The 13,181-nt window shown below is 42.6% G+C and overlaps 1 protein-coding gene across 2 annotated transcripts in view; it reads left to right on the forward strand.

The window, feature by feature from the left end:
* Positions 1-11,826, forward strand: part of LOC141085633 (protein kinase C gamma type-like) — a 779,251-nt gene extending 767,425 nt beyond the window's left edge. For both annotated transcript variants that reach the window (XM_073571170.1, XM_073571169.1), the window contains 2 exons: positions 1,183-1,323; positions 8,343-11,826. In XM_073571170.1, the coding sequence (XP_073427271.1) occupies positions 1,183-1,323; positions 8,343-8,522 (321 nt within the window). In that variant the 3' untranslated portion in view covers positions 8,523-11,826. The remainder of the gene's footprint in view (positions 1-1,182; positions 1,324-8,342) is intronic.
* Positions 11,827-13,181: the final 1,355 nt, after the last annotated feature.

Genomic DNA, 13,181 nt, shown 5'->3' on the forward strand with positions numbered 1-13,181 from the left:
AAACACGGGGAGAACATACAAACTCCATGGTGGGATTTGAACCCATGACCCCAGCGCTGCAAGGCTGCAGTTCTAACCACAGAGCCACTATAACTTCCCAATAACTTTTAATTATCCATGCAAATAGATCAACATTTGTTACAGAACTGTTATTATAAAAATGTAACCTCAGACTTTTTTGTCTTCTCCACCTGTCATTATTCCCCAATACTTCCTTTCCTTCCTCACTCAACATTCCCCTCTTGACCTCATCTTTTGAAGTTCCCCTTTAGCTCCCACTATCATACATATTATAGCTAGGCCTGTTAATATGTTAACCACTTCTAATGGGAACAGGACTGAGTACAGACAGAAGAGGGACCCTGTGCAAGAACAACATAAGGGCTCCTTGCACTCCAATCATTCAGCATAATTTACAATTCCACCTGCTTTGCTGGTATTTAAAGAAATACTAAACAGAGAAATGTTTAAATGAACCAAGAAATGTATTTGCCCCAATTTTTTGCTACTCTCCAGTATTCTTTGCACGATCCCTATCCAGTCAGACTTCTGCAGATAACATGGGTTAATTTCCCACTGATTGGTTCCATCTTCGCCTGGTGGCTACGTAAATCACCACTACGTAAGCAAAGAGATGTGACTTAGCGATATTCTGTACCATGACAGAGCACAGCAGGGAGGCTTCTGCTGCAGCCAGTTGTCTGACAGACACACACGACAGTTTGGGGAGGAGTTGAGGGAATAGCTGAGTATTTCTTAGTTACAATTGTAATGTTAGATGAAATTCTATCAAGTAAAAGGAGGATATTATAGGCATAACTGCTGGGATTGTTTTTTTTAATTATTTTTTGCACACTTTCTGTATTTATTGTCTTTATAAGACTGATATTCCATTGAGATATCAGTTAAAAGCTGAGTTTATGTCATTTTACACAGTGAGATTTCATCCACTTCATTTTTAATAAATTTCTGTCAAAACCATACATTTATTCATCTTCTATGTTAAGGGGAAAGAACCTGTTCCTGTAAAAAAAAGTCAGCTTTTTATTAAAAATAGACAAATATGTTTGCTGTATGTGAGTGATGGCTCCATGCGCTGCAGAATTCATGAAAAAGACTGAAAAACATATTGACATATAGTCAGGCTAATATCTGTAGCATTTCTTTCTATTATTTTGCTAGTTGCTCACAAAACATCCTCTGAAGCGACTAGGATCTGGCTGTGATGGGGAGCGGGATATTCGCGACCATGCATTTTTCCGTTGGATTGACTGGGAACGTTTAGAGCGTCTCGAAATCCAACCGCCTTTCAAACCGCGTCCTGTAAGTAAAAAAAAAAGTAAACATATTTATATACATGCGAGAAGGAATGTTCGAAAGTATGTCCTAACTGTCCTAACTTTAGTGACACCTTTTTATCATGAACGAGAAGGTCAACTGAAAGAGTCTAGAGTTCTGTCTGTTTTGGGGTCAAAATGGATGGTGTCAAGTCATCAACAAGATATTAGACTTGGCTAACTGAAGGAAACATGAACCAAAAAGAGTATTGTCATATGTTGCAACGAAAAAAGTTATAAAACTCCTTTAAGATGCAAATTATAGACAGAGTAAGGATAAAGATTAGAAAAAAGTGTCAATTCAGCTCATCACTTATGTGTTAGAGATTGTTTTCCTAGGAGACTTCCAGGGTAGACAGTCTGTGGTCTGGATGTGGTGTTCGGAGTACACACTGGTCTACCCTCCAGGTCAAATGCCTTTCAATGGTCCAGAAGGGATGTTCTCCAGCACCAAAGGAAAGTAGATAAAACTTAGTTTTTAGTAATATTAGATAAAAGCATTTAAAAAATGTACACCTATTAAAAAAAACCATAATGCTAACACATTTTGGGTAGAAAACCCTTAATCTACCCATAACGCATAAGCACTATGTTTTTTTTTAATATGTGCAATTTCTGCCAATTTTTTATATCCTATATGATTGAAGGCTAAGATGTAACTACCTTCCTTTGGTGCTGGAGACTAGAGTTGAGCGAATTTGTTCAGATTCGGTTCCGAATACGATCGGAATTGAATATTGTTTTTGCAATATTCGTCGAACACAACCGAACGTCATTAGAGTCAATGGGAGTAGAAATTACCGAATATGTTCAGAACTGATCATCAAACATATATTCGGCATGAGTAGGGTTCGAATATGGCAAATTCAGATCCTGTGCCAAATCCGAACAAATTCGCTCAACTCTACTGGAGACCATTTTCTTTTGGAGATATTGAAAAAGATGTTGTTCTTGCCCAGCAATCTATGTGCATATAGAAAAAAAAGATGTGAACGCATCGGGATAAAAATCTCAAAGCAATGTTTCGAAAATAGAAAATGAAAAACAAATGGGCAGAAACAGGAGTAAATGTTTATGAGAGAACTGTAAGAAATTGCCTGAATAAAATGACATTTACAGATAGAAAATGAGTAGAACAGCATCATGGGCACCTTAACAGTAGAAAACAAGGTTGCAGTGAGCTAAAAAGCAATCATGGAGAGTGGATGATTAGATGAAAGTTATATTCAGTAATGAATCATGGCAAAGTAATGAATGATGAGCGCTGGAACTTTTTAGCCATATACAAGAAGATGGTTTCCTTAAGAAAACAATCAAATTTTTCCTTCCTCATTTATGATATGTGACACATAAAGGCCTGGGGAGATGGCAGTCATTATGTTAATAGTCAACTCACAGGTGTTCACAAGCATTTTAGACCCTCTTCTCATTCTATCGATAGAAAATAGGTATAGTGATGACAAAATCATTTTCTAGGATGATAATGCACCTTTCCTACAGAGAAACTTGAATAAAGCTTTTTTTCAGGCAAAGGATATTAGCTAGGATAACATTCCTATCTATTCCTAATATGGTTAGTAGAGATTCTGATCCGATTGAACACTTGTGATTGAAATGAAAAAAAATGGATCCTACAAAGCTGATTTGTCAACTAATTTTCCAGGAAATTGTAACCTAGGCAGATATAGAATATTACAGTCTCATAGTTTTTTAAGGTTGAAGGTAGACATAAGTCCATCAAATTCATCCAAGAGGCTAATGCATTGATCAACAGCAAGAAGAAAACTCCATGAGGCAGATACTAATTTCTCCATATTAAGGAAAAAATCCTTCCCAAATCCACATACAGCAATCCTACTAGTTCCTTGGATCAGCGCACTTCCAACGCACTATCACAGAATCTATTTCCGATAACCCATAATATTTTATTTTTCAAGAAAGGCTTACAACTACAAGCCATCCATGGTTATCTTAGTCGATCCATTGCCTTGAAGAATTCAGGCCTTCATAAAAATCCGATAAGGAGCAACAAAGTAATGATCACAGATGAGTGATCTCTCAAACTTTGTTTCGTCCAACAAATTCAATTCCATTTCAAGGACATTATTCCAAATTTAAAGCCATGAAAATACATTTATTGTATGCTCTGAAGTGTCTTTAGACCCCTGTAGTAGGGTGGGCCGTACTGGGGGGGTGGTCCCCTGCTCACCGCGAACGGACGATAAAGACACGAGAGGGAGGCAGATGTTTAGGTACAACAGGTCCAAGTTTATTGGCCGTCTTCCTGATAACCTCAGCAATCCACCGCAGCACTTCCACAGCTCTCCGTATTCAGGCTCAGGTACTTGCACTTCTCTTCTGTCGTAGAGACATTTCTTCACGGCTCAATTACTGGGGCTGCCCTAGGCCTTTCCACCGCCAGCACTTCACCGGTCAGAGGTCGTCGTCAATTTGGTACCCCCGGGGCCTCGTCTGTTCTGTGGTTCTTTGTGATGGGGCCACCCCCCTGACTTCCCTTCTCCTCAGTCCCCTTAGTTAAGCTGTCCACACAGCACACACTCCGTCACAGACTCCTTTCCTCTTGAGCTCCTCCCAGGACTGGAACTTTCTGGAACCCTCCTGTCCTATTTATAACTTTCCCGGTTCCCTATAACTCCGCCCCCATGACCAACGGTTTCTAAAGCCATAAGCTGCTGTCACGTCCTGAACTTACACTCCCCCCTGCCATCTTATGGTCAACCCAAGATACTGCACTCAATCTACACTTTTCCCAGCTGTTTTCCTTCTGTCATTACAAACATCTATCTAAAGTACACATACCGTCCCTTCTTTCTACTGACAAGTCCGTCCGTCAGGTCACCTTCCCCACACTCCCCCTTCCTTCGTCTATTGTCGTCCTCGACAATCATATTCCCTACCTTTGTCATTCTGAAACTTTTCTACTGTCTGTTGTTGGACCGGTTGTTGGGCCAAACCCGCCATATGCAGAGGCCGAACAAAACCGGGAGCACCATGCTCCGAGCAGCCTACTGCTACTCGCCGGCGCGCACGCCTCATGACAACTTTTTCACGTTGGGCTAGGTACACCCAGATTACTCTACGGCATGTACCTCCCACTACTCTCCCCTTCTGTCACCCTCAACTGTCCAGAACGCCATGACCGAGGCCTTACACCTACCTGGCTTGGGACCACTGTCTGATTCCATATCTTCCGTCTCTTTATCCTTCACTTTAAAACAAGTCATGGTCGGCGTCTCGGTCACACAGACCCTCTGTCACACAGACCCCCATACCCAGGACCTGTTGCATATTTCTTATGCATATTATACATTAAACCAACTTTCTAATCGCATAAGTAACTCTTTTTTTTCTTTTCTTTTTTAAACCAACATAAAAACAAAACAGGCATACTCCCCCTTCCTTTGACATAAGTACTTCCCCGTATGCGTCCCCGCTGTGTCAGGAGAAAACATCTTTCAACACAAAAAAAAAACATTTCTCTTAACATGGACGTAGAACTGTCCTGTGAACTGCACAATGGTGCATCGAAATCCCGGTAGTCCGGGCCTTCTCCTAACGGCCGGTCTTCCGCCAACTCAGCAAGGGACCCCACAGCCGTGAAGTCCCGGGATTCTTGGGGTGTCTCTGTGAGTCCTTTTACGGGGGCACATAGTCTTCAGGACAAGCGATCACTGCAACGGCGTAGTAGCCTCGGGGGCAGTACTCCTTGTAATAAGAGACCCAGTCTCTTTCCTGCAGAGCCCGGCCGTGATGGATGAAAGCCACATTCAGAAACACCTTTTGACCAGTGGCGAGGTCCCGTATAAACCCATAACCTTTCTCCCTGCTCGTGTGCACCAGCCACCTGATGGAACATGGAACCGCCATGCCAGCCTCCCCTTTCTCATGAAGCAGCCCCCAGATCTCCCACTCTCTGGCCTTCTTTTTCTCCATGACCTCCGCAACCCAAGTGGAGGGTCCGGTATAGGCCGCAGAGTCCGGTGGGTGGGCAGCGGTCGAGGCCGAGGGCGGGGCAGAAGCGGCCGAAGGCTCCGGTGGTGAGTAGGCCGCAGCCAGCTTTGACAGTGAAGTCGTCGGGGCCGCGGGGGAGGCCGCAGCTGGAACCAAGGTGGCTCCGGCAATTCAACCGCAGGCAGGGCCACAGATGGAGCAGCGACCACAGACCCCGATGAGTCAACCGCGGTGGCTGATGGCCCGATTACAGCAGTGACCGGGAGTGGGGCCGATATAGCGGCAGTCAGCTTAGCGGGGGCCACGCAGTCGTCCAGAGCAGGAGACACCGCAGTGTGAGGAGTCGGGCGGGGAGGCCAAGGGCCGGTGTCAGGGCTCCAAGGTCTGTCTGGTACTTGGAATGTGGGGATGGGGTTTGCCTGGGGTGCTGCCAGCGGGGCCGGGGACACGCTCACCTTCCCAGCCGCCGTGGCTCCCAGCAGGCTTTCCCACCGCTCCTTCCCCAGCCGTTGGTTTTCACCCCGCCATCCGGCAGGGCCGGCCTCCAGGCCCGACAGTTCCACGGGGAGGCTGCCTGGGCAGGTCTCCCGACGAGTCTCCATTTCCTGGCACCACCGCCATTCCAGGTGTCCAATACCATGACAGCTGCAGCGTTTCATTCCGTCCGGTGTCCAGTAGCTGAATGGCGCCAAACAACCACAGCAGGTCTCTCCACCTGGGCCACTCCCGTTCTTGGGTGGGCGGTGGTCGGCTTCTCCACCCATCTTCCAGGGTCTAACATGAGGGGGCGATCTCCTTCAATTGAACACCGCTCCCCCCAGGGGCGGGTTTGATATAGCCCCGGATCATCCAGTTCAATTATAAATGCCTGTGTCTCTTTCTTTTGACGCCAAATCGCCTCAGCCATTTTTCCAGTTCTTATACCGCTCCGGTTCCTCTGGTGACAGAAACCAAGTCCCAAATTTGTAATCCACAAGTAGGGCCGCTCAAGTCTTTTTGCCTTCCTCTGTCGCAGGCTTGCCACTGAAGTTAAAGTATTGGTGGTGGCTATCCTGCCGACTACGCAAAATGTAGTAGGGTGGGCCGGACTGGGGGGTGGTCCCCTGCTCACCATGAACAGATGATAAAGACACAAGATGGAGGCAGATTTATAGGTACAACACTTCCAAGTTTATTGGCTGTCTTCCTGACAACCTCAGCAATCCACTGCAGCACTTCCACAGCTCTCTGTATTCAGGCCCGGGTACCTGCACTTCTCTTCTGTCGTAGTGACGTTTCTTCATGGCTCAACTACTGGGGCTGCCCTAGGCCTTTCCACCGCCATCACTTCACCGGTCAGAGGTCGTCATCAATTTGGTACCCCCGGGACTCCTCTCCTCTTGAGCTCCACCCGGGACTGGAACTTTCTGGAACCCTCCTGTCCTATTTATAACTTTCCCGATTCCCTATAACTCCGCCCCCGATGACCAACGGTTTCTAAAGCCATAAGCTGCTGTCAAGTCCTGAACTCATACTCCCCCCTGCCATCTTGTGGTCAACCCAAAATACTGCACTCAATCTACACTTTTCCCAGCTGTTTTCCTTCTGTCATTACAAACATCTATCTTTAGATACACACATACTTTACTATATTTACTTTAGTACACATAACGTCCCTTCTTCCTACTGACAAGTCCGTCCATCAGGTCACCTTCCCCAGACCCCCAAAGTATAATGATCAGAGGGGAGAGAAGTGTTAAACAAATTGAAAAATACGTTATGTCCTAGTTCATCACCTATCCTTACGTCACCTTGGTCAATGCCATAGTTCCCAGGTTTTCCACGCTAGTCCTTCCTCAAGCAGTCACATGGATGGATAGCGCATGTCATTGATGTTAGTATTGTGCGTTTTCTCTTCAATTTGTCCATGTAAAGCCTCAGAATAACTAAAGACTGGTAGAAGAGACTCCAGAGTTGTGCAGCAGCTGAGGTGACATAAGGTTGATGAGGGCCATTTTGTTGGATTCGTGTGGATCAAATGCCAAAACTTTGGATTCACATGAATTAAATTTCTATTGATTGACTTGCTCATCTCAAGTTTACTGATTTATTCTATATTTTTCCTTTACTTGTTCTGTAAACAAATGCTGTTACTTACAATAATTTTCTATCAATTGTTTGAGGTACAGAATGTTCCACAAAGCCTGAATGTTGAGATATTTAACAAACTGTTTTGCCAAATTTACTCCTGGTGTTCTGTTATAAGTCCATGGTTAGTTTCACCAAATGTTGTTGCATTGAACATTTAGATGTTTTGGGCTGTCATTATGATTTAAAATGAGAAAACACAGTAGTTTGAAAAGAAATGGCTTCACCCAACCACTAACCATGAGTGGAGAAAAAGTTTTGGTGTTATCATTCATATTCTCTGAAAAAAGGCCAAGAAATCAAAACTTCTGCCTGGGTATGTAAACTTTTAAGCACAACTGTATAAGCGCCGTACGATTGTTTACAAGCACAACTTAGGAGTTAATTTTATAATGTTAAATGTTGCAGGCATTGCCCCAAAATACAATTATCTGTTGGTTATGCATGTGTACTACCACTCTATTTACACAGGGGACTATGGGACCCCAATTTATGATTGCTTGGGTACAACTGCTGGAAGACAAAGTGATCTCGAGAACAGGTGTCCTATAGTCACCATTGTGGATTAAAACTGGTGCTCATTCATGTGTACTACCACTCCATTTACAAAGGGGATATTGGGTTTGCTCTGGGTCCCACCATTTGGGCCACAAACAATACCGAGAATGGAAGTGCCAAATTCCCCAGTGTAAATGCACTGGTAGTCACATAAATAACATCCAGTTTTAATCCACATAGGGGACTTTAATGCCACTATTCTCAGGATCATTTCAGTTCTCCAGCCATCATACATTTATTATCTATCCCCTTCCAGGAATATGCCAAGTTTGTTGGCAAAGTGACTAACCCATTTAAATAGTAAATTATCATGTGTAATACAGTTGTTCTGTTTTTTTTGTCTTACAGTGTGGAAAGAGTGGTGAAAATTTTGACAAATTCTTCACTCGAGCAGCTCCAGTCCTTACACCTCCAGACCAGTTGGTCTTAGCTGGGATCGACCAGAGTGAATTTGCTGGCTTCACATTCATCAATCCAGAGTTTGTCCATACTAATCCTCATAGTCCAGTTCCCATATCCTTGGTGTGACCACTTGATATGTACCACAAGGAGCAGAAGGCATTTTCTCCAGGCCTCAATGCTTTGGTCAGCATGGTATCCTCCTTGATATTGGCTTTCTTGGCAGTTTATGCCCTAATCCCATCTTCTCCTTCGTCCCATTCTGCATCTTGGAAAAGCACTCAGTGTTGTAACGTGCCGTGTGATGGGGCCAGGATGCAATAGTGAATCCATTCCTTCCGGGACCTGACACTGATCTGGTATTTAATTATAATTAGAAGATTTGAAAGAGATGAGCAATTTGTGAGTTTTACCTTTGGGTTGCTTGGAATCTCAAGGCAATCTAATGAAGAGCCAGGTCGTTACTTTACTGTCTAATTCAGATGTTGGAGCCCGATAGTGAGCCTATAGGATGGATGCCTGGGAGTCCGCATTTTGGACAAATGCTCATACTTGAAGTAAAATTGGATTCTGAATATATAAGAAGCAAATGTCTCTTTTAGTTTGCACAACCCTCACTTGGAATGGACTTAACACTGCCTGCATCTCCCCCAAAATTGCATCTAGCACTGGCATGCATGGCCTTTTATTATATTTGTTTGTGTACAATATATCTAAGTGTTATCCTGTTAACGTAGGCACAGGTATTCCATTCCTCTCTAGGAAGAACGACCCTTGGAAAATGATATTTGTATTATATACTTAGACCATCTGCTTTTTTGTGCATGGGCTGTAAGAGATCATGCTATGTGTACACGCTCGCTAGTCTGATCAGTTTCGCTGAGTCTTTCTGGACTTGGTGTAGAAATAGTGGCGGGATAACTGGTTTGGGCTTCCATGGGTATATTTTGATAAATAATTTCCATGTATTCTGAATATTTTAATTGTAGTGTTTATGATGAGTTTTTTGACAAGTATAAATTAATGCCACACAAAGACTGCTGGGACCAACTTGAAGGAAATGTATGTTTCTTAGATAATGATTTATCCATTGGTTTACGACGGGGCTTACCATGAGTAAAGCAGAGGAGGTTTTGGTTGTGTGTTATTAGACCATTGACATAGTAGTGTGTGATATCATGTTCTTCCACTGCACACTGGTACATTACTTGGATCTATTAAAACATGCATTATTACAATAAGGTTATTGGGTTTCTGATGTAATAACAAGCCAATACAAATAGCTCGTTTACTCACGTCGTCTGAGCTGCTACTTTCTTATTCCGTTCCAGTAAATGGAGGGGAAAGTGAATGAGGGCACTTTGAATGAATAATAGGGATGCCTAATGAACTATATTGAAAGAGCAGAAGTCTATTCATTAAGCTAAATTTAAGAAGTCACAGTACTCAGAGGATCGTAATGAAAGAAGTAATCTTTTTATGGAGATGCAAAAAGTATTTTGCATGCAGTTCACATAGGACTGTTCAAATGGCCGTCTAATCCAAAGAGGAGCTAACAGGTATCTATATTGGTTGGGCGCTTTCAGTGACTTAAAGGGAACTGGTTACATAAAAGATGCTACCTGAGCTTGGGCAACATGTTATAAAGCAGGAGAAGGTCAACAAATTAATATATAGTTTTGTTGAAAAATTTTGGACAAATTGTAATTTTCTCATTTATATTCTTGCTCATTCTGGGCTTTGGAGTCTAGTGGGCTTCTTGTCAGTGAGTTATATCCATCCGTGTATACACATACATACTAAGACAGCCGTAGTGGGTAAGACCGCCCACTGGACTTGAGTGAGTTTCTCCTCGTTAAAATACCACTGGCAGATCACATTGAACATCTAATGTGATGTGTTCCCGTTAAGGTGGTTGCCTAATTCAATGAAAATAAAGCTTATTGAAATTATTTTTTTTTTTACTTTATGATACACTGTACAATGATTAGGTCCATGGAAAATAAAACAATTTTGATTGAGTTGTTTGTCCATAGAAGATACTTCTTTGGAAATAATGCTAGCTTGTCTAGGTTTGGGACAAAAGTCTGCAGTCACTTTATGCAAGTGCCGACCGTTAATAAGCACACTGTCACGATTCCCCAGTATTGTGGGTGGTTCCAAAACCCCATGTATGCGATTTGCATATTTGTGATCACAAGCTAGCTAGACACTCTGCTTCTCTCTATAGAAGTGAATTGAGAGAAGCTAGATATGCCTAGTTGGACTATTATCAAATGCATGGAAAATTGTTATAAATCGTGGCAGTGTGCACACTACATCAGGACAAGACTTCAGACTTTTGTCCAAAGCCAGGACAACTCCTTAAAGTCTATTCCATTAATCACGGTGAAAGGGTGCCCTTAGAAAGACGCTGTCCTTTTTTCTCTATCTTTCCCTGCCTTCATTGGTACTGGTGGTCATGTCAACACTGGGAAGCTGGAAGGAGGAGGCCAGAAGTAACAATGTGAATTGGCACCTTAACAAGACTGAAAAGTATAGTGGGGAAAAAAGAATTATATATATACACAGGGTGGGCCATTTATATGGATATACCTAAATAAAATGGGAATGGTTGATGACCCATATCGGAGCGCTGAATTTGCAGAATGGGCAAAACATAAATTGGAACAGGATCCTCAGTTTACACAGAACATTATGTTCAGTGATGAAGTGAACTTTTTTGGGTGGCCATTTATATGGATACACCTAAATAAAATGGGAATGGTGACAGTTTTCTTGTGTAGGGTGTCTCTAGCCTTGACCCAACTTCTCTGAAGTAGACATTTATTGTATCAAGAAGATCATCAGTATGCAATGGTGAACTCAAATACAATGTCCATTTTAGGGTAACACTATAAAACTGAAAAATGAACTGAAATGAAAAAAAAAGCATAAGTTGTGTATAAAATGAAAAATCAACAAGCATTGCATTGGTCTCTAAAAAGAACTAAATATCTTGTTGGTGGTCGAACAAAAAAAATGTTACGGCTGCTATGTTGGTGCACGCTATGGCTAAACAATTTCTGGTCCTCCTACGTACCCTGCCTCAAAATCAGTAAATAAACTTTATAACAAGACAATCATTAGCTCTTGAAATGAGAAATGTAATGATATGATATTGCTTTCTTCTGTGATGGGTACTCCTATAAATGAAAGGTTACAGTGTATCTCTCTGACTGGCAATGTGAATAAAACCGAGTGCATGCCTACCATTATTCTAAGTATTCTTCTTCTGTTATATTATTTTATTATGTATAGTAGCATCTTTGATCTCACAGTGTGGAATACGATTAACATACTGTATGTGTTTATTGTGAAATATCATCTAACATTATGGAAGTTTAACATTAGAAGAGACGATCATCTGAAAATAAAAGCTCAGTAAAATGTGTTATTTGTTGCCGTCACGCTCGCTCTATGACGTGTTGCGATTAGTGGAATTGATATATTATAGAAAACCTGCTAGGTGGATGTACAGGAAGGATCTGCAGCAACTTTACAGAAATTGCTATTACCTTATGACTCTTGGTAGGAGAACATTTTGCAGCACCTTCTACAAGACTTTTCACGGATGAGTGGATGAGAATAGCTTATTCAATTTAGATTAGGCTGACATTAATTTTCTGCACGCGCTGTATGCACAGCTCAGCTGTTTCCGCCTAGTGATTATCAGCCTCTGCATTTGTTTTGAGAAGGCCTAAGTAATCCTTCATCAAACATCCACTTTATTAATTATAGATAGATTTCTCAATGGTCTCAAAAACGTGACACATGAGGTTTTCCGTCACTATATTTCTCTGTTGTATAAGAGCATTGGTTTTTAAATATAAAAAACATAGGACCCGTCTCATCAAGACTGAGGTTGTGCATGCCAGTCTTAATGAAGGGCTGAATGGCATATGATGTGCCCATCGAATAACACACCTCTCCAGTGATACATTTTTTTTTGCAGTGCTGGAGTGGTGCTAGCAATTTAAGCTCTCTCTCCCTAGTCTTAAACTTTATACTTACAATCCACCATCTTCATCTTTTTTCAGCGCTACTCCGGTTGGTCTTTCGCAGGTTGTGATCTGCTGGATTGCTCCAGTGTTTCGGAGTGATCTGAAAGTCACAAGTCAGTATCTATAATATAATGCTAGGAACGTCACTCTGTCCGAAGCCATTATACACTGAGCAAGCACGATGTGCCTGCACAGTCTGGACCCCATAGAGTAACGCATCTGGGGATGAGGAGTGTGGCCCAGGAGATCGTGGTATGCGTAAGCACTGAACGCATACCGCAATCTCCGGCACAACAACATAACAATACAGTATTGCTGTGGGTTGTCGCCATAATGTCAGGAGAGCGCGGGTTGTGGCACCGGAATCGGCGCCTGCGCAGTCCGCAGTTTCCAGCGCCATTTTGATGAAGACACACTGCAGTTGCGGTCACAATATGGTGGCATGGGGCTAGAAAGAGCTGAAGATGGCAGCTGGAAAGTATAATAGCACCACTCCACAGAACTGCAATAAAAAAAGTTGCAGTGGTGCTTCAATGATATTGAGCTTCTTCTTGGCGTGTTCGCCTGCGTGCACCTATCAAGAAAAGCTACTACAGTCAGTGACTGGACAAAGCATAAGATAGAAACACAATGAGCATAAGTAAGAAAACAGTAATAGTACATATAAATAACGGTACCCAGTAAACACCGTTTTCGATCAAGAAAGCATAAAAGCCATCCCACCATGACAAGATGTACCAGTTCT

The sequence above is a fragment of the Dendrobates tinctorius genome, unplaced genomic scaffold (genome assembly GCF_039654945.1).
Source record: "Dendrobates tinctorius isolate UK_male_01 unplaced genomic scaffold, ASM3965494v1 ptg000028l, whole genome shotgun sequence".
Lineage (NCBI taxonomy): Eukaryota > Metazoa > Chordata > Amphibia > Anura > Dendrobatidae > Dendrobates > Dendrobates tinctorius.